The following is a 23019-nucleotide window of genomic DNA, read 5'->3' on the forward strand; positions in this document are numbered from 1 at the left end:
GACCTGGACTAGTGACTCCACACCACTGGTCCAAGAGTCAGATTTTAAAGCCATCCTTCTTAAAGGTAAAAAAAGAAGAAGTTAAGTCCAGTCAAAGGCAACTATGGGGTGCAGCACTCATCCTGCTTCAGGCGAAGGGAGCAGGCGTTTGTCCACAGACAGCTTTCTGGGTCATGTGGCCAGCATGTCTAAACCACTTCTGGCACAACGGAACACCATGACAGAAGCCAGAGTGCACAGAAATGCTGTTCACCTTCCCGCCACAGCGGTGCCTATATATCTACTTGCACTGGTGTGCTTTCGAACTGCCAAGTTGGCAGGAGCTGGGACAGAGCAACAGGAGCTCACGCAGTCCCACAGATTTGAACCACCAACCTTCCGATCAGCCGGGCCAAGAGGCTCAGTGGTTTCCCCCTTGTTACTCCATCCTTGTTAAACCCCCTTGTTACAGCCTTTACCAAAGGTGTCATGGGCTTTGAAGATGCTCTAGCTCAGGATGAAAGGGAGAAACATGCTAAAAGGAAGTCACGTTTGGCAAATCCTCACCCTGATCAACTCCTGCCCGGAAACCTATGTCCCCAATGTGGAACCAAAGAAGAAGAAGTTACTCGGACTTCCGGGTTGGCGCCATCGTCTAATGGCGGATTCCCTCCTAGCTCCGGAGGGAATCTGCTCAACAGGGGTCGGGTCCTGCCGCGGCGGCGACGCGGGGACCCTTAGAAACCACAGGCGCTGAAGCCTGTGGACCTGGTGACTCGGTGGGCACCATTTGCGCGCCCCCCCGACCCGCAAAGAAGCCTTTTTAAAGGCTTCGGAACGGGGGACGGGAGTGGCGTGGTGCTGAGAGTTCGACTGCTTCCCCTGCTGAGTGAAGCCGCATGCCATGGATGGAGAGCGCTAACTTCTTCTTTTGAACATTTGGATTAAAAGTAACGACCCGTGAGTAACACGGTAATTGGACTTAAAAGGGAAATTTATTTCTGGGAATTCGGCAAGATCGGGCAAGGTGCTTAAAAGGAAGTCAGCCTACCCGCCTTGTAAACATCGTAAAGCAAGGATTTTATTACTAAGGTTGTGTGAACGCCTTTCTTTTTGTGGAAAAGAGCAATTAACTTTATATTGGGCCAATTTAAGTGACTGTGCTGGAGGATAAGAGAACGGAATTCACCCCTCCCCCAAAACCCGGGAGCGATCGGGGAGAGAGCCTGCAGAAGAGGTTTATAGATTTTGACAGCTGTCAAACTAGCTGTCAAAGTTGGGGGAAAAAAAGGAGAACTGTGTCTCTGCTGTCTTTGCTGGTTACATTTGATACAATTTGGTAACAAATTGTTAAAAATAAAGAAGAAAAGGTTAATTTGTCATAAAGTAACTAGAATCCCTCTAGAGGGGGTCCAGGACATTACAAAAATGGCTGTAAGTGGAAAAATACTGGCTGAACTGGAAAAGACCTTTCGTCTCTTGGGAAGTCTACAGGAGCAGACAAATGTTTTGACTATGAATGTAATAACAATGAAGGGAACAGTAAACAAAATTGCTGAACCTGGAAAGGATATGACTCAAGCTCCTGCAGATGAACAGGGAAGTGTTGTTGCTGATCCAAAAATCCTTATAGCCAAACAGGAGAAAGAGTCTGAGTCATTTAAAGAGGAACATGAGAAAGAAGGAGGCGCTGGGATGTTGCAGATGACTAAAGAGAGCCAGAGGCCTGTTAAGTTGGAAATAATGGAAAATAAGAACATGACGATGAAAGTTTGGTTGGAAGTGAAGAATGGAAATTGGAGAGATCTCCTCTTATGGGGATCTGAAGACATATGGAATATAAATATGGCCAATGTTGAATTTGGAGCCTTTGGGACATCTGGACTTATGAGAAGTAAGAAACAAGATTTTGGCTCCATTGTTAAATATGGAGGTCTGGCTGGAAGAAATATGGACCTTATTGGAACAGAGCCTCTTCGAGATTCGGAATTTAAAATAAAGGACTATCAAGAAAACCGGCAGAGAGAAATTGAGAGAGGGTTAAGTGCCTCGGATGTGAGATCGCCAGGCTGATTTTGGATGGACTGATGGACTTTGGTTGGGGATCAAACCGGGAAAGGGGGTGGTAGGGCTTCGGGAATCCAAAGGGTGTAAAAATATAATTCTGTTTTAATTAAGTTGGTTTTTGCCACTAACACAAAAATGGGGAATTTGGGGAGAGATTTAGGGCCGACCTTAGCTAAAGATTGTCAAGTTTAAGTGTTGGTGCATAAAGACTGAGATTTTTAAGTTTAAATAGGTTAATTAAATTGATGGAGGAATTTAGGAAAAGTAGGTTAAGAATAAGTTTTGAAATATAAAGATTGAGGTTTAGAAGTTAAAATTTGATTAAGTAAATTGAATTAGAGGAAATAAGGTAAAGTGGGAGGGATAAAAATTGCTGAGCTAAAAATTGGAATTGGAATACAAGAAGGGTAGGTGTGGGGAAGTCAAGGAAATTGGGTATGGAATGTAATTAAGGTAAACTTTTTTAACTGTTGTTTTTTCTTCTTCTTTTCTTTTTTCTCTCTTCTTTTTTTTCTTTTCTGTTTTTCTTTTATACTCTTTTTTGAAAATTTCAATAAACATAATTAAAAAAAAGAGAGAATTAAGGGCTGGATCAGGGCAGCTATCCTGTTTTTGTGCCTCTTGGAGCAAAGGGCAGCTGAGTGACCCTGTCAATACTGATATCATATGGCAGGCAAAACATCTCTCAGCTTCAGGATTTGCCATAGTTGTTAGCTCACATCTAATTAACCCATTTAAGTTTTTCTCACAATAAACTTTTTGACATTGAAGAAAAAAAAACAAAGAAGAAGAAGTTACTCCATCTTTGTTCCTGCGCAGTCCTGCAGCAAGACTGATTATCTTCCAGGGGCAATTAGTCAGGTTATTGTAACATACAGCAGGTATGCTTTTTACAGACAAGGTAGGATAGAAGAGCAGGTAGATATATCATGCACCTTGAATACAGCTCAGTTTTCATGATCTTACCTCATTCCAACTGCACCCCATTTCCTCATTTACTTGCTCCCTGTATAACACATTCAAACAGGAGTTATATCGGCTTGATTTGCACATAGCACTAAGCCAAACTATGGTGATGCACGAACATGTGGGGACTTGTAAAAAAATTGACAAATTCAATTTGCCCCTGGTTGTCATGTCGCCTTGCTACCTGCAGCTAAAGCCATGGTTTGGCTTAATGTTACATGCTAACTGGGCCACAAACTAATTAGCCAGGAGCACTGGACCTTGAGAAGTGATGGGAACTTAAATTTCATGGTCCTCAATCTGTCTTGTTTGTAGTGCTGACAGACTGAGGACCATTTATCCAGGAACATGGCAATTGTGTGATACAGCTTTTCCTGGTCTGCATCACTTCAGACCGCATATCTGGATGTTTCCCAACTCTCTGCATGTAGAAAACTAATGCACCAGGGGAAAAGGTGCAGCCCAGAAATCTCCCGGACATTTTCTGCATGCAAAGAGGGGGATGGAGGTTGCGGAGCATCCTGTGACTCTCTCGCCTCAAGTAGTTCAGTTCATGAGAAACTTCACTTCATTTCGCTCATAAATATAACGTTAAAGGCCCAGTTTATACACAAACAGATCATGTCCAACTCTGTGGCAATTTGCATAAATTACTGTCAAAGGACAAAGAAGTCAGTTTGGTTCCCATGGGGAGAAAATGTTTAGAGCTTCAATAAACTTCAATGCTTTTGCTCCTCAGAAGCCACATTGTTTGGTGTTTAAAAAAGAAGAGGAGGAGGAGAGAAATAATTTGCTGGAGGAACATGAAAGGAATGAAGGAGGAGGGGGAGATGACATGGGGGGGGGGGAGACCCTGACATTCACTTGCAACGCATTTGCTGCTATTAAGGCACCACAGCTGTTTATTAGTAAACATCTGCCAAAATGCACAAACGCGTATTTCATGCTAGGACTGAGCAATGTCTGGTTTTCAACATCGTGATACAGTGGTACCTTGGGTTAAGAACTTAATTCGTTCTGGAGGTCCGTTCTTAACCTGAAATTGTTCTTAACCTGAAGCACCACTTTAGCTAATGGGGCCTCCCGCTGCTGCTGCGCCACCGCCAAGCGATTTCTGTTCTCATCCTGAAGCAAAGTTTTTAACCCAAGTTAATATTTCTGGGTTAGTGGAGTCTGTAACCTGAAGCGTATGTAACCTGAAGCGTCTGTAACCCAAGGTACCACTGTATATCACCTGCTAAACATTGTGATATACCAATATATTACAAGTTTGAAATAAGGATGGATCTATGTAGAACAGGGTAATATTTTGGCAGCTGCTAATATTTAGGAGTCTAAAACTGATAATGTTTTAAATTACCTTTAGCATATTACTACAACTGTAATTTTATAATAGAGATAATTTTAAATTAACACATTTTCTCTAAAATTAAAGCTGCAGAAGTAATTAGTAGCACAGATATCAAAGTTAATGTAAGAGGATGTTCCCTAAAACTTTAATTACATTACTAAACAAGAAGCCAATTCTGTGTGGTGCTTTTAGATATTTAAATATAATTCACTATCGAGTTTTAGTTGAATGTGTGTGTATATCCCACAACACCAGTTATTTGATTGTTTATTTTCTTTTATAAACCAAGCCAAACAGAAAGAATGTGATAAAATTTTACAGAACAAAACTATAGAAGGGAGAAGGGAGACATAAACAGACACAAACATGCAGAAGGGGAGAACGGAGGGAAGAGGCTTAAAGAAGAGGGCAAGGTTTATTTTTATTTTTAAACTCAGAAGTAAATAAGCCCAGTTTATTTTTCACAGGACTAGAGGTTTCCAAGCAAGCCCTGGCTGAGGGCAGCAGCCGTTCACAGGGCAGGACTGGGCAGCAACACAGGGTTTTTTGCGAGGAGGGGAGGTGGAAAGGGCTTCCTGCTCTTGCAAGGGCCCCAGTGGGGCTCGGGTGTCAGGTGGGCCCTGCCGACAGAGGGAGCCCAACAGAGGACGAAAGGGGCTCCCAGCAGGAAGTCTAGAGATGCATTGTAGATGGATATTGCCTGTTTCTGTTGCATTGTGCCACTAAGTGCTCAAGCCAGGAATGGCCCTCCAGAAGTGGCCCTCCAGATGTTGCTTGACTGCAACTTCCAGCCAGCACGGTCAGGGATGTTAGGAAATGTATTCCAGCCACAGGCTCCCCATCCTAATCAACCAACCATTCTGGAAGTGCATGAGGAGGTGGAACATGCTCTATCCGAAACACGTGCATTGGGAACATAGAAATCTAAGAACAGCCCTGAAGAATCAGCCCAAAGGCCCATCCAGTCGAGCAGGATGTTCTCCAGTGACCACTGTTCTCCATTGGCCAACGGCAGATCCTTACGGGATGTCTGCAAGCAGGACCTGTATTCATCTGCGCTCTCCCTACTTCTGATTCCTGTTAGATATTTCTGCACTCTACAGCATTTCCACCACATATAACATTAGCCTCCTGCTTCTTTCCCAACATGTTTTTAGATAGTTGCTATTTCTTCTATTGGTCATTACTAGAATTAGGTACCATTTCAACATTACCTTAAAGCAATTTTCTGTTAAGCTTGCATTTAAATGAGAACTGCTTCCAGAGTTTCTCTCAGACTTCTATGGAAATAATATGTCCAACATATTGAGCTCATTTGCTCAGGCTTGCTCTCATATTTTGGTTTGTATACTCTTAAATTATCCATACTTTCTTCATTTTTGAAATCACTTTCTCAGATGAATGGTTTGCTCTCAGGTACTCTAGTACTGAAAACACTCTAATCATGGTGGAGTTTGCAGATGGGTGGCGCTGTGGGTTAAACCACAGAGCCTAGGACTTGCCGATCAGAAGGTCAGCGGTTCGAATCCCCGCGACGGGGTGAGCTCCCGTTGCTCGGTCCCTGCTCCTGCCAACCTAGCAGTTCGAAAGCACATCAAAGTGCAAGTAGATAAATAGGTACAGCTCCGGCGGGAAGGTAAACGGCGTTTCCGTGCACTGCTCTGGTTTGCCAGAAGCGGCTTAGTCATGCTGGCCACATGACCCGGAAGCTGTACGCCGGCTCCCTCGGCCAATAAAGCGAGATGAGCGCCGCAACCCCAGAGTCGGTCACGACTGGACCTAATGGTCAGGGGTCCCTTTACCTTTAACTTTTTACATCTTATTTCAGAGTCTTCAGTCATGTTATCGTTGTTGTTAGCATAACGATTATTTGATAAAGTTTTTATATCTAAATAGGTTGTTCCTAACTGGGAATTTTGTGGCTCACTACTGGCTTGTTATAGGCCGTTGGCTATTTGCACCCCTTGAGAGGAAGGAAGTGGGGGGAAAGCTGCTACTACAATCCATTCCTGACCCTCCTAACTCACCCCCACCGCACCCTTTCCCCTTCACATTTCTCTGCCACATCCCTTTGTAAGATGCAACAGCACGTGAACTGATGATGGCAGCTACCATCCAAGTGGCAGCCAGCCCGTCTTCCTGCTATGAAGCCATTTCTCAGGCCAGTGGAGGGAGTGCTGACAGTGTCCAAGCCATGCCTCATATGCACTGCCCTGTGGCCTCTTGTGTTTACTGAGAAGTACATCCAAACAACGCAGCATTTCGTTAAACAACATAGTTTCCCACTATTGTTAAGCACAGAGCAAGTCAGCAATTGAACAGGATTAACAACAGCACAATGACCTGCTGTCCTGTTACAAGGCCACTCGCTCATCATTTTCATCTTTCCATTTATTTATTTATTTATATTATTATTATTATTATTATATATTCGTAAGAGAGGCATTATCTTGTGGGACATTAGATTAGGAGTTCTATTGATATTAAATATGAACGAATAAGAAAAAGGCTGCCATTGACTAAAAAAACAATCCATGTACTGATTTCTTTAATTTAATAAGCCTACAATCCTTACAGCTGAGTGTATCAGAATAAAAAAATGAACGTTTGGCTGGTACCACAAATCACTGCAAGGAACAGCACTTTACTGCTATGCTAGATGCCTACCTAGCACAAGCTGATAGCCTCCATAAATGGGACAAGCTGGCACTCGTTTCAGCTGAGCAAAAGGCACATTATTCTGTGGAGCAGCAGAAAATTTCAAACCAGGGGTGTTTACAAACATACATGGGTTTTGTTCTGTTTTCCATTTTGTTCTGTTTCCATTGTTTTACCATGTTGTAGAAGCTGCCTGGGGTGGGATATAAATCTCTGAAATAAATATAAAATTTTGAGTTGAGAAGAAAAGAACATGCTAGACCAGGCCAAAGGCCCATCTAGTCCAGTATTTATTTAACTAATTCAATTAATTCATTTCTATACCGCCCTTGGTCCGATCACAGGGCAGTTCTCACAGCGGTAACCAGATGTCTGTGCCCCAGCGCTCTCCTCCCTCCCAGTTCAGAGGCATACTGCCTCCAACAGTGAGGGCAGTTCATTTCTGTAAAACCTGGGGAGCTCTTGGTCATAAATGTCAAATGAGAGTGTTCCAAGGAACTTGCTTGAGCCTCTTGTACTCATCACGCTAACAGTTCCAACATGCCCTTCGAGTTAAAGATGTTGATTCTTGAGCTAGACCCATTATTTTTTCCTGAGCCTCTCCATCAATCTTGCGGATAAGAGCTGATTTGCACATCACATTTTTTTAAGGTGTACATATCCTAAATGCTTTATGTGTACACCTAAAATACAATATTTGTTTCCAAAAACCCTTGGTGTATTTGTAAACACATTTATTGGAGAGGTACATATTCAGGAAGCCATGAGATATAATACGCTGATGACAGCACACATAGGGCTGTTTCCTCTGTGAAACAGCAAAGTGCTCCAGAATCCACAAACATTGCTAACCTATAAATATGTCAGATATCATTGGCACACTGAGAGCCTAGAAAAGAATAAAAGAAGAACTGGAATCTTTTCCAGGTTATAAACCTTTCCTCATTTGCCATAGTGAGTAGCAGTTAAAGACATCTCCAATAAGGAGGAAAGGAAAATGAACATTAATTAAAGACTCTCTAAATATATGAATACCTGGATGGTTTTTGTTTTGGAGTGGGGATGCCAAGTAACTTTTGCAGGGTACCATAGCTGGTATGGCTTTATTGTTAATTAAAGAGAGCAGCATTATTAAGTGAGCCCAGAAAGAACCTAGCATAAACCAGGCCAGCTGCATCCTAATCTTGAGCTGGAGCCTAGGAAGAATCTGCAAACAACTAGAAGACAAGTACTCATCCATTCTGAGCAGCAAGAAACACCAAGAGAAGCCTCAGACATCTTCTAAAAATAGTGGAGCCATAACAGTGGGACGAACCCACAGGGCAGGAACATCTATCAGGCCAGTGAAATTATAACACCCAGAAGATTAAAAATGGAGCGCAGTGAACCAGACCCACAGTATTCTAGCAGGCAGGCCTAGATGAGAGAGTTAGTTGCCAATGTCGCAATGCAGGGGCCTGGAAATTTTAAGAGCCATTCTACAAATTGTGCTAAAGGAGGGATCAAAATTCTGGCTGTGCACTTCAGGCTGGCGGGAAGCTGGGGAGAGAACACAGTATGAAAACCTTTCTTATGTACAAACTAGCGTATTAAGGATTACAATAATGCTTCTACTTGGTCTAATAAATTTCTACATGAAGGGTGTACGGACACACGCATGTGTGCTTTAAATTGGGGAAGCATTAAAAAAAGATGAAGAAGAAGAAAGAAGAGGAGGAGAAATCTTTATTATGGCCATAGGTCAGCATAAGGTAAAAGTGTGGCAATTAGAGACCTGCAGCTAATCTTGCACCAAAGAGTTGCCCCATTGTATCAGGAGACATTCTGTCAAAAGCACCTAAATCCATAAGTAAAGGTAAAGGTAAAGGGACCCCTGACCATTAGGTCCAGTTGTGACCGACTCTGGGGTTGCAGTGCTCATCTCGCTTTATTGGCCGAGGGAGCTGGCGTACAGCATGACTAAGCCGCTTCTGGCAAACCAGATCAGCGCACGGAAACACCGTTTACCTTCCCGCTGGAGCGGTACCTATTTATCTACTTGCACTTCGTGCTTTCGAACTGCTAGGTGGGCAGGAGCTGGGACAGAGCAACGGGAGCTCACCCCGTCGCAGGGATTCGAACCACCGACCTTCTGATCGGCAAGTCCTAGGCTCTGTGGTTTAACCCACAGCGCCATCCACGTCCCTACATCCATAAGTAGCACATGCTAAATAGTCAATAGGGCAACTGTAAAAGTTGGGCGTACAAATACCCATTCTCTCAATTATGATAGACCAGCTTAAGATAAAAACACATAAAGCATACACATAAAGGGTTGTTCGGATCAAACTGGCATCTTTCCTGTCACTTGTTCCTGCAATAAAGTAAATTATTAATTGACTCCAAGGCAGGAACAAACAAAAGTAATGTGAGAGTAAAGCTTGTTTATTAAAGGTGCCAAGAGACCTGTGGGGGGCAAAAACCACTTCTAGAAACATTAGGGTAGCAAGCTGGCTGGTGTTGCTCTGAAACTTGTAGTTGCCCATGTGAGAGACCCACACATTTTGTAAATAAGTAGTTTATAACAAAAGGCAGCACATGTCCCAGAACAAAGTCCTCACAAGGAACTTGAGCCTCTAAAACAGCTTCACTGAAACTTCCTGTCCCTCAGGGAAGTAGAGAATGTGAAACAACATTTTTTTACAAACCAAATGGTTTCTCTAGAGAAAAACAATATTCAACTACAACACTGAAAGTTGCGTAAGTTTTTGTTGGTTTTTTAAAAAACAACACCATTAATAATATGAACAAGCCCTCAAATATTACCAGTGCATTGTAGTGTGAAAATCACCTTGCCCATAAAAAGTTAGGCAATAGTGTTGTTATTCAGATCCTCAAGCTTTTGTTTCCAGGCAAATGCTGTGATGGAAACAGGGAAGTTAAACTAACTCAGGTGTCCTGGCTAAATTCAGTTTCTGCCATTGTTGTATTCAGCCTCTTCATTTTCCCACTGAGGAAAAGTTCAGCCATGCTTCCTTCACTTCCTATATTAATCTCCTGTTTAGCAACCTAAAAATGTAAACAGATGCTATAATTCACCTCGGCACTGGTCGCTATGGTGATTTTTCTACAGTTGTTCTGCAGGGGAGTGTTTTGCAGGAAACATGATTATAATTAAAGAGCTCTTTAAAAAAATAAAAAATCATGTCCTTGTGAGCTTCACCTCACCCAACCCCACATAGTTATTCTTTGGAAAGTCCAAACAGAGACAAAAACAAAGAGAGCTTCCAGCATTCACTGGTGTCCACAGCTGGAGGTCAGGGAAATAGGATACTGTATTTGAAAATGAGTGAAGACCCCACACACCCTGGTCTCCAGTGGGTCTTGAAGTGGTGCTCTAGGGTAGGGGTGGCCATTGGATTGCCAGCAACCCTGGTCAGCCTGGCCAATGGTGGACCCCAGGCACAATTACTGCCTATGCAAACCAGCACCCAGCAGAAAGAAGAGAGCAACAGGGGATTACGGTCTGATCTATGGGCTACTTCTGCATATCTTACATATGAGGACCTGGGTTTCACAAAATTGCCCAACAAGTAGAAATGGCAAAAATTGGACAATATTTTAGAGGTGTCCTATTTACTATTCTTTCTCAGAATAGGCCTTAGTGCATAAAACTAAGTTTCTGTGCTACGTACATAGTTTTAGAAGTTAAAATCTCGTTCCCACATCACTACAACTTTCAAATGGGATAAGTAAAATACCAAGAGATGAAAAAGGGCGAGAGGTGCATGCCTGCATTTCCTACCCCTTCCGGAGTTAAAAACAAAATAAAATCCTAGATATTAACCACATCATTGAAGTCAACGTGAAAACTCAAAAGAGGAATGGTTTCATGTAACATCAACTTCGGCTCCTTTAGCAATACAAGTCTCCCTTTATCTATATATAGTACATAAATTTCACACCAATTATCGTCTCTGTCAAAGCATGCAAAGACTGTTTTTTGATGGCAGTCCATTCTGTAACAAGATGCAATTAATAAGTTGCACTGTACTCTTTTGGCCCAGATCCCTTGCTACCTCTTTTAATCATGTCCCAAGCAGCTCCAAGTGCTCAGTTCATCTGTTGCTTGGTTAGCATTTAACAAGCCAATGTTTCCATTCTTGTGCCGTAACTCTACTCTCAGGATTTCTGTTTGCCTGGCATGTAGCTGTTGCAGCCTAGCATCGCGATTAATGGATACTCTCTCTGCAGTTGAAAGCAGCCTTCAGGTCAACCTGTATCCACAACACAGCGTCACATTTGCTGGGCAAATGTTACACGAGTAGAAGCAATTTTGATGTGCTGGTCTGAACAACTCATGCTCCCTTACCCCCCACTGAAATATGCTGCAAAATAAGAAGCACATCACAATCCAATTCACCTCACTTTACCACATAATAACGACAGCAGTGCAAATAAATAAAACTGGCCATCACTGATACAAAAAACCCAGTATAATGTGCAACCCCCACGATATTCTGAGCAAAGCTCTTTGGAAGCCTCACAAATTAGTCCCCCAAAGTTGGTAACATACAAGGTGTTGTGTGTTTTTTTAACTAGCCAGCTTGTCCACACATACATCTTTGTCATCTGCAAACTAAAAGCAAAAGATTAAAAAGTCCCACCCCAATTATACTTGTCACAGTAGAGTGACTACGAGTAACTCTAGAGTAACTCTGTCATGACTCTTATTTTCAGGGTCATGGGTTTGAACCCCACGTTGGACAAAAGATTCCTGTGTTGGACTAGAATGACCCTTGTGATCCTTTCCAATGCACCCACTATGGATTTTAAACTCTAAAAAATACAAGAAGACAGGGAAACTGATTTGAGCTTCCATGGTCAGTATTACAACCCAGGTTCTGTCCAAGAACTAATGCTGTGAGCCAACAAACAGATCTCCCAAAATGAGTGCAGTTCTTCAGAATCATCCACAAAATAGTGTGGAAGAAAATTTATCAAAAAAGTGAGGGAAGCCTACCCATTCCAGGGCACAGCCAGCCTTTTAGCAAAGGATTCGGTACACTGGCTGAAGGTTGGCTGGCTTCTTGTTATTACCGTATTTTTCGCTCTATAACACGCACCCGACCATAACACGCACGTAGTTTTTAGAGGAGGAAAATCCGTAGGCATGCCACCCGTAGGTATTCCCTCCAAAACACACACAGACATTTCCCCTTACTTTCTAGGAGGAAAAAAGTGAGTGTTATGGTGCAAAAAATACGGTAATTCTCCTATAAATTTTGTATTTATACCCTTCTTTATGTTGCACTTATTTTGCTGGACCGCAGCATCAGAACCTGCTGTCATCACATGTGGAAGTCCAGGCAGTTTGTTTTCCAGCAACAAAATTTGGGGCTGACTGCAGCCTTGGTTGCTAATGACCCTCTCCTGGAACTGGCAAATATGCCAGTCGGGGATATTTTTCCTTGGCATCCCCATGCTCAGGCGCTCCAAATGTGTTTGAAAACTGGCATTGGACTAGTTCTCTATATACTTGGTTACAGCAGGGAAAACCAATTGCAAATTGACCAGCCTGCTTTCTGCTTTCAGGCATTCAGATCATCCAGGCCTGATTTATATGCACATGAAACAGCTTTGGATAGCATGAACAGCTGCATCACAGACATTCCCGGATTCAGGTCAACATACATCAGTATCCCAGACACAGCCCAGGAGAGAATATAGACCCTATAAAAGACAGTCCACTTAGTATCTGGCACAAAAGGCAAACACTCTCAAGAGACGCACTGCCTTCTTCTCATCTATTTACTGTATAGCCCAAGGTTAGAACACAAAAGCAATTCTCATGCTGTGCAGGTGCCAACTATAGCAAGGCAGTATACGATCACCCAGGATCTCTGGGATTAAAACTAGAGCTATAGGCTTTAAATTGATCAGCTGGGAGGTGGGCCAGGGTTACTGGGTATTTTAGCACCATTTTAATACAGAAATAAAAAAATTAATTATAAACAGCCATTCCTTAACATGAGAACTTTCCTGATGGATCAAATCTAAGACACAGATACTTGAGAATTCTGTTTCCAAGAGCCGCTGACCAGATACTCTTGGAAGGTTGACTAGCAGGATGTAAAGGAGATTAGTAGATTCTGGAGACAAACTAGAGAGCGCCCACCCAGAGATATGGTGCCTCTGAACCTGAAGGTTCCATTTACCTATCATGGCAAATCGCTTTTGAGAGACTTCGCACCCATTGATTTGTCTAACAGCTTTTGAAAGATCTCACCGGACTGTGTAGTAGTAATGTTTTATTGCCAATTTGCAAGCTTGAGACTGTTCGTTTGCCATTTACGGGTGTGAGTGCTTGTGGAATTGTAGCAATTGAATAGCAATTTGCGATTTTAGCGACTGTACGATAACTTTTGCGGGCTTGCAAGATCAAAGGCTTAAATTGGCTCAGAGTTACAATACTACCAACCGCAGCAATTTTCAGCCTGTAACCCAATTTTAAGGGAGCGGCTTATATTCAGGTATTGTCTCTTTTCTCTCCCCCCCCCCGAATTTTAAAGGTGTGACTTATTTGTGGGTGCGGCTTATATTCGGGCCACAACTGTCACTGCCACCATGACAGAAGCTGAGGCCAGATCTGTCGCCCTGAGGTTCCTGCCACCTGAGGCGGTTGCCTCACCTTGCTTCACAAGCGGACCGGCCCTGCCAAAAAGGTATAACTATGGCAAGATCCAATTTTCTCAGGAAGAACCACATCTGGTGCAAAAACCGCAGCTATTCAGGCCATTTGGGCTTCTAAAAGTACCCCCAATCTCAGACCAGATCTTTCAGGGATATGATTATTATTTATTAGGTTTGTATACCCCCTTCATCTGAAGATCACAGGGTGGCTTTACAACATAAAGATACAAAATGAGAACTCAAAATACATAATAAAAAGAAGACCGAAACAAAAAACAAACCTATAGCCCCAACACATTAAAAAGGTATAGTGCAACTTCATCCAAAGTATTTCTCATGCTTCCTTAAAAATGCATTTCTACTAAGATTTTGATTATCTGTTTAATGATCAATTGATTTGAAAGCCAGGTGACTGATCACCGAAAACATTGTTAGCACATCATTTCAAGAGCTGAAAGTGTATGTCAATTAGCCACAAGAAAAGCTCACCCTATTAGATGAAGCATTTACAGAGCTTCCAGAGATCATAAGGAAGCATTCAACCAGCACAGCTTTCCTCAAACAACTAATTTCATAAAGGACTTGTTTTAAAGGAATGGCAAGTGTGAAATGATCACCCCTTTGAAGTCTTAAGCAACAAGATAGAAGGAGGGCAGAAGAGGCTTCCTTGCCTAAAATCCACCTACCCAGATGTCAGGGACAACGGCTACATCTGGCTTACTTGATTTGCTGCGGCTACTTGCATGATGCAGACATGCTTGCCTCTCACATGAGAGACCCGTGTGACCTGTACAGTGGGAACCAGGCTACAACAGCTGGCAAGTGGAACTTGAGTTGTTGACAACATGGGTGGAAGTTTTCACAAGTGGAGACACAGTGTGCCATAGGAGCACTCCATGGAAAACCAACAACTACTTCTCCCCCCCCCAAAAACCCCCAGTATTTATTCTTTTGATGGGTTCTTTCCCCCAATTATCTAATTTGGGGTGTGAAGAGACCTAAGTGTATTTATAGTGTCTCTTTATGTTAACATTAATGTTGCTAGCAATCTGGTACAGAAACCCACATTTAAAATGTAACACTTGGTAACATCAGAGAAAAACACATATACAAACAAATGTTTCTATGGAGACATCTTTCTAAATAAATGCTCACAAGAGATCCAGGGCGTGATGTCATTCAGGCCTCCTGTGGCCATAGCAACATGCCAGTATGCGCAGCAATATTTGGATTTTTTTCTGTCAAGGAATGGCATCAAATGAGTAACTTTATGGCCATATTTTTCAGTGGCATCCACCATGGCTGTGGCTTTGAAAATAAAAAAAGTATTTATACAGGAGGCTATTTGATTACTACAACCAGCCAGGCAACATGACTTATGGCATATCTGCAGTATCAAATTCCCGCAAACAGTTGCTGACCCCGATAAAAAGGAAAATTTATATGCCCAAAGCAATATGTCATAGGCTCCTCGTATCTATTCTTAGAAAATTTTGGCTCCTCCTTCCCCTATCAGGATATAAAATACACACATGGTCAGTTTCAGTGTATTATCAGGGGTGCACAACTGAGTCAAGGAAAGCCGAGGATTGTATCGTATGCAAGTCCTACTTAGAGTAAACCCACTGAAATTTATAGCCATAATTAATTCACCTCCATTAATTTCAATGGGTTTACTCTGAGTAAAGCTTGGTTGGCAACCTGCATGAAGTTTTCCATACATTTGTGTCTGTACATATTTTGTTTTGCAATATTTGTATCACATTTTGCTAGTTATGGGATGGAAAGAACCATGTAAAACCCTGAAGCCAGTGCCCTCCAGATGTGCAGAGTCATCTCCTTCCTTCTGAGAGCAGCAGATATGGTCAAATGTTCATCATTGCAACCTTAGGGACTAGAAACTTATATTATTTTTAAGGAAAGTTGAGTTTCTTAGGATGCCTAGTTCTCTCTCTAGTACCAAATTCATTGTTTGCACAATCAAAATAACAACGAAGTCTGCAATCATAAGCACACTTATCAGGGAACAAGGAGGATTTACTGTCATGGAAGATTTAGAGGACACACCAGTGAGGAAGCTGAACAAGAACTTTATTGTCTCTCTTAAACAAGAACAGTAACAGGAAACTCCTATCTCCACCCTGACACAACTATTTATTGATACTGTCTACACACTTGTTTCTGAGCAACAGGACTGCACTGGGCATATAGGGTTAGAATAACTTTGGGTGGCCCTCTCTTCTCCTGCACAGGTGTTCTCATTCAGCATCACACAACATCACAAATCACCTGTAATCTGCTGTGTATTACCTTGTTAACCTCTTCTCCTTGCTATTCCTTGACAACTATTTTAAAAAACCCAGTCGGATTCTGCCTATTTCTCCTTCCACAGAGTAAAACCAGAAAACCCAAAGTGAGGTTTTATTGACTGTTGCTTTAAGAGAGGGGAAATGATGGAAGCATATACTGTGTTATCTTACAATGGATGGATGAAGTTGGTTAATGGGGCACTAATGGTGTAATATTAAAATATGTGACCTCAATCTGTTGATCGCTACAGACGGCTATTTTAACACTTTTTTGAGACTGCTTAATCCAGGCTGCTGACATCTGTTAAACGGAGGATGGCAACATAATCCAACTATTTACTACACACTGGATGACAAGAGGAAGGGCAGGAGTAAAGCAAAAAATAACCTTTTCGGCGAATCATATGCACCAGCTGTTACTGGGCTGCGCCATTTTACACTGTAGGTATATCTGAATATTTCTCCACATATAAAAGGGCTCTGCAGATAGAAAGCTAGCATGTCAGGATAGAGACTAGGCCAGAACCCTCCCACCCCCTCTTGACAGGCTAGTTTTCAATGTGCAGTGCTTTTTTCCATGGGAGGGGCATTTAAGCATGTGATTCTCTCACCATATAAGGAGTAACTACAATAGGAGAGAAAGGAGACTCATGCGAATTCATAGTTTCAACATCTAGTTAATATATATTCTTTGTTTTTGTTTCAAAATGGTGGGAAATTACAGAAAAATGCGTTATTCAGGAGATATGGTATGATGTCCTGGCCTGTGTTTAGTTCCTGCTTCTGTACCACCTTGGAGCTAGATGGCTGATAGTGGCAGACTGAACTCAAGTCCCAGATTTGCCTCTTCACTGCACTAACTCATTGAGCCCATGCAACTGAAGCCACTCTCTCCATGCTGCAGGCGCCTAACTGGTAATAACCACCATCCACATATAATGGTAAGGTGGGAAAGATCTTGATGGCCATCTAGTGATTCTAGCCCAGCCCCCTGCTTTAGTAGAGGACAGCCGCAGGTGAAACATTCCTCTGTACTCCTCCTGTACCTCTCCCACACAGGGATGTGATTAGTTTTGAAACCGTGAAACAAAAATCCTGTCCAGTAGGTTAATACTCTTCCATAGTGCTGAATCAGCGAAAGAGAGAAAAAGAGTGCCTTCCTTTTAAACAGTTTTTGAGCTTATGGCACAGATAGGATTCATGCTTTGGACTTAATAGGTTGCTGAAATGCATTGTAACTATTTGCAAACTTAGTTAACTACAAGCCAAACTATGGAAGGACTGGAGTCCAGGCAGAGTAGTTCTGCATAATACTGCAGTGTTAGTTTGTGTCACTAAAAGGTAAAGGTAAAGGGACCCCTGACCATTAGGTCCAGTCATGACCGACTCTGGGGTTGCGTGCTCATCTCGCTTTTTTGGCCAAGGGAGCCGGCGTACAGCTTCCAGGTCATGTGGCCAGCATGACTAAGCCGCTTCTGGCGAACCAGAGCAGCGCACAGAAATGCTGTTTACCTTCCCGCCAGAGTGGTACCTATTTATCTACTTGCACTTTGACGTGCTTTTGAACTGCTAGGTGGGCAGGAGCAGGGACTGAGCAATGGGAGCTCACCATCGTGGGGATTCGGTAAGTCCTAGGCTCTGTGGTTTAACCCACAATGTCACTAGCATTTAGTAAAAACACCTGCCTTTTAAGTAATTAGGTAAGCCAATATATGTATAAGGGATTCCAAACAACTGCATATTTTTATATAAGCAGCAAGCATTTATCTTAATAAACTTCTCATTGCAATCCTGATCTCCGTCATATTATCATCTTCAACAGGCTAAGGGAAAAAGCATAAGGGTATACAGAGCCTGGAACAAATTTCATGACAAGGTGTGAGAAGTGAAACAGTGTTTTCCTTGCAGCAAGGAGTTCCCTAATTCAGCTTTCCTTGAGTGAAATACAGGCATTAGCTCTGAGAGGAAATCTGACTCAGATTTCCATTTTCAGAAGTATATGCTGTTGCAAGACCACACTGGTTCATACTGAGCATGTGTGAGAATTTTCTTACTGCCTGCATAGAGTAACATTTGCCGGGAAAGTACCTTTTAAATAAAAACTACAAATATGTTATACTGCTACTAGGTAACAGCACATACCAAATGTTCCCCTTTGACCTTACAAAACATTTCCCCAAAAGACCCAGTAAAAACACAGACATTTTCTCCTAAGTCCACCTCAGCAAACTCTATGGGCAGAAACGGACATCACCCGTCAAAATGCCAGAATCACTCATCAAACATTCAGCTCATTCAGAATAAGTCATGTCCTACCCAAGTTTGGCATGGACCATTCTCAACCCGCCTCTCCTACACTGCCAAGTTTCAACCCAAGGAACTATTTCCTAACCATAAGCCCAAGGACCTACTGCCCCCCAATTTCTTATTATAATGGCAAAATGGGATCCAGGCAACCCATTCCTAGCACAGAGCCAGGGGCAGCACAGTCCATTTTGTTACCTCATTCTCCTTTATAGGAAGCTGGTCAGAACACTGGTCAGTGCTGGAACTTGCCACAAGTACCTCCCTTGTTCTCTTAGAATGGCAATGGCGCCCACTTGAGAGGTGCCAGAACTGAGTTCCAGCTGGGGGGGGGGGGGAGCCCTGCCACTGGTCCATCTTCTCTGGCTGGCAGCAGCAGCCTCTTCAGACGTTCTTTCACCTTCCACCTGGAAACTTGCCAGGGATTGAACCCAATACCAGCTGCCTGCCCAGCAGCTGCTCTGCTGCTAAGCTACAGTCCCCCAACTTACTCCCATCGAGGCCCTGTCCAAAGTCAGGCCTGCTGAGCTTCAGCTAGGTTGCTCCATCAAGCACCTTCAGACTGTAACCAGGCCTTGTGTTCAAGTAGCGCATTCAGAAGAAGGGGTGGGCGGTGGCTGGGCTCCCCTTGCCCTTCCTTCTGCATGGCATCAGGTAGCCAGGCTCTCACTATCTCTCCTTTTCTTTTAAAGAAAGGTAACAATATTCAGCAAAAGCCAGACTCCAAAACATTTCAGAAGTGTACATACCAGGCACCATACATCTAATCTGCAAAACAGTTTTTCTCACACAAATATCCAGTGCACAGTAATTGTCCCAGAATAAAAATAGTATTAGGGAGATTTTCAGAAGTGAAGCTAATAATGACCAATATACAAGGTTAGTTATATTTAGTCTTGTTGAATTTAATTTTTTTTTAAAGTTCTAAGTCAAATTCAAGATATTGCTATTAGTATATAAAGCCTTTAAGTTGACTTGAAGGACTGCCTTACCTTGTATGCACCCGCTCAACTGCTTCTATCTGCAGAACTGACATTTTTACAACTGCCACATAATGTTCCTCACTTGCAAGGAACTGATGCTTTAGTGTAGCAGCAACTACACTTCGGAGAATTATTTCTGGCACCTCTTAAAAGCATTTTTAAAGACAAGTCTATCCAGACAAATAATTTTAACTTTGTGCATTTGTTTTAAAACTACTTATTTTATTTATATTTTAATAAATGTTACGCCAACATGGTGTTAATGCTTGATTTCATTGGTATTTTAATGAATAATTTAATATGCTTCTATGCTTTGATGTTATTAATTAAAACAGTACATACATTTGGTCAATTAAAATATACTTAATTTTCTTAAGGCCATTAATTTCAATGTGTCGACTCTTGAGTATGACTGTTGGCTATCACTCAATGTATTTTAGCCTGGAATGTGTAACCTGTGAATGCTAATTAGTACAGAAAAAGAAACTCAGGTGTGCAATCTAAACTTGTAAAGCATGGCAGAGCTCACCTGGTGCTCTCCAGATACTGCTGGACTATAAGTTCCATCACCTGTGATCACTGCCCATGCTAGCTGGGGCTGGAGAGAGATGAAGTCCAACAATATCTGAGGATAGCATGGTGTTCCCCCTGTTTTACAGAACTTAAAAACAATGTTTATGATGTAATTGGGGTATATGTAACCAACATATTCCACCTATTATTACTCACAAACAGACTAAGCAATACAAATATCGGAGGGGGGGGGGGGAGATGTAAGATAAGGCTGAAGAATCAGAGGGAGAAATTACTTGATCTTGCTGAAGACGATGTCAACATCGGTGAGAGTCACGTTCTTGCTATCAATCACGTGGCAATCCTTACACAACTTGGACCAGTTTTTCCCATGCATCTCTTTCCCCGTGGCTCTTGTATCCCCGTGGATAGCAAATTTTCTGAAAGCCTCTTCAAGAGCGCTTAGCTCTGGCCCACTGGCCCCGTCGTGGGAGCTGTTTGAGTCGCAGGATAACCTTTTGGCTGCTTTTTCTTTTGCGGAATCTGCAGGAGACCTTGGAGGTGTTTTGTTCACATGCTTGGTGAGTTTACTTGTGTTGTCAGCCATTGTGCTAAAGAGAAGATGGAGAAGAGGAAGTTGATTCTTTGTAGGCCACTGCTTGCATTAAAACAAAAACCAGACCACATCTAAACAGAACTGCCCTGCTTTTGGCCTTTTCAGAAAATAAACCAATATGCAATTTTTTGTTCTGTTTCTCTTAAACTGCTCTCACAACTGAAAAGTATTAATTCCAAAACAGATGTTCAACGTCAGGTGAGGGATGGCTTGTTGGCATGAGTGAATGAGGCCCAGTCTACACATGCTGCAGTCTGAGGTAGTAGAGTGGCCTGCACCACTTCAGGATGCCAGTACAGAAGGACATTATTGCATACTTCCCTGTGTAAAAACTTTCAGGCAGAAGAAAACCAGCATATCAAGCGCAAAATGTCCTAAACTAGGCTGCTGCCTACTCGGCTAGTCTTCTACATCCAGAGCTGCCGCCACCCCCACAATGCTCTCTTAGCCTTTTTTTATTATTATTAACAGCAGCACAAATGGAGATAGCCAGATGCTGGCGAACTGGGACTGGTCTCTGTGGCGGACCTTGGCGTCTCAAATTTCAGAGGCACCCTGTGCAGCCCCAAAATCTGGTGCCCCTGTTCCGCCTCCCATTGGAGCAATAGTGGTGGAGCCTCTCCGGTGCTTCAGAAGCACCATGCCCAGTACAACTGCGCCGGTCACACTCCCTGAGAGCAGCATGGGCTCTTGGTATGCTGGAGTGTGGTCCATAGCACTGGCTGAGAAGCTGGCATGACAACTTGGAGCAGCCAGAGGCAAGCATAATCCATTTTCTTTCTACAGGACATGGCAAATACTTATTGAATAGGGTAATTATTTGGACTGTGGCAGGAAACCATGCACTACCCATGAAAAAATATGGTGTGACCTTTTAGAATAATCAGATGAAACTTTATTATCCAGCATGACACAAATCTGTAAAAAGACCAGGTCAAGTTGTTCGTTGTATACTGTTGGAACAGCTGTTTTCTCAAATGTACTTAATGTAATCTGAAAAATAACAACATAAAAAAGGCATGCACACCCTGGCTAAAATCTTCATTTCTAGTTTATTTGGCCAGATATGCAGACTAGGCCTCAGCCTTCAGAGACCTAACACCATGGACAGAACTCTCATATCTCTTATCTGCTTTTCAGTTTCCTTTTTTCATTCAAGTGCCAACCAGGAAGCTTTGAGCGCTCAAGCAAGGAGAGATCAGGCAAAGTATGTATGTGTGAGTGTCAAGCCTAAGATGGCATTTAGGGCAAATTTTGAACATCATTAGCAGTTTGGGAAAAAGATTCATATTTTAAAAAATTTCAATAGCTCCTTTCAAGGGAATTGTTATTCTACTTCTGTAAGCCCAAGCAAACAGTCTTAAGTAGGCGCCTGCACCAGGTGAGGCAGTGTGAGCAACAGCATATGGGGGGGGGAGTGCAGGATAGGGGCCCGTGCAAAGGCCCATGAGGCAGATGAACAGAAGGGAGGGGGAAGCCCTGTTCCGTCTCCCAGTTTGCTCCATGGGGTCTCATCCTGTACTCTCCAAATACAAGGGGGGAAGCCATGGATGGCACAGCAGCCTTTCCCAGACAAGTAGGGAACAGCAAAAGCAGCAGCAGCAGGAGGAGGCGGTGGCAGTGAGAGCCACCCATACAGGTGACAGTGGCACTGAATGACTCTGGGGAGGCAGTCATGCCAGCTGTCCAAACCACAAAATCTGTTTACAAGAAATGTATTTTTTTATATAAAAAAGGATAATTTTTTTGGATCAAATTATTCATACCAGTATCTGAGCAACAGTAAGATTACCATCGGCATGTTATTCTTTTTTAAGATAGCCTGGAAAATAAATCCACAGGCATTACTAGCCCATTAAAAATGCTTCACTGCCCAAGAAACCATAGGGGAGATGAAGGCAACATTCAGCAATCTGACCACTGTCTCAAACTAGTTATGTTCAAGCAGAAGTTCTCAAGCAAGCTCTATCCTGCAAATTCTATTCAGGAACCTAAGAAGGCTGTAGAACAGTCAAGAATATGTGCACTTTGCCCTCACTTAATTCATTTTTCTGAAAATACAGGTCAAGGTCCTGGCAATGGCCTGTCATGTTCATAACATGGCACTGGAACAGTCTGCCAATTTCTCCCTAAGCATTTACCAGCCCACACTTTCATAAAGCATCACTAGTTTTGACAATGCCAGCACTGAAGGAGTGGGGTGGGAAAGTGTGTTATGTACAGCATGTACTTGGATCTGTACTTTGATCTTTTTGAACAACGAAAAGTTTAAGTGGTCCACCGACATCCCCAGCAAATTTCAAAAACTGTAGGTGCTACTATCCTGGGTACACATCCAAGGGAGTACACCATGCAAAACTCAACAGGACTTACACCTGAGTGTCTCCCAACATTAGAACAATTATGATCTTCAGGTAAACCACCGTTATGCAATCTGCCTTGCTAAGCAGGGGTCAGTTTTACGAGGTGAGCCACACAACATCCCCACCTGCTTTGGAAACCCCTCCCCAAAACTCTAGCCACTTTGAAAGTGGCTATTCTGAGCTACTCTTCCCTCCTCTATATCTGGCAAGCAAGAAAAACGTATGTGCACCTACTGCA

At 42.7% G+C, this 23019-nt stretch overlaps 1 protein-coding gene across 1 annotated transcript in view; it reads right to left on the minus strand.

The window, feature by feature from the left end:
• The window catches only part of TPPP (tubulin polymerization promoting protein), a 53075-nt gene that overhangs the window by 14719 nt on the left and 15337 nt on the right, over positions 1-23019 (minus strand). Inside the window, exon 2 of the mRNA XM_053361495.1 lies at positions 20099-20413. Within this exon, the coding sequence (XP_053217470.1) occupies positions 20099-20409 (311 nt within the window). The 5' untranslated portion in view covers positions 20410-20413. The remainder of the gene's footprint in view (positions 1-20098; positions 20414-23019) is intronic.

The sequence above is a fragment of the Podarcis raffonei genome, chromosome 13 (genome assembly GCF_027172205.1).
Source record: "Podarcis raffonei isolate rPodRaf1 chromosome 13, rPodRaf1.pri, whole genome shotgun sequence".
NCBI lineage: Eukaryota > Metazoa > Chordata > Lepidosauria > Squamata > Lacertidae > Podarcis > Podarcis raffonei.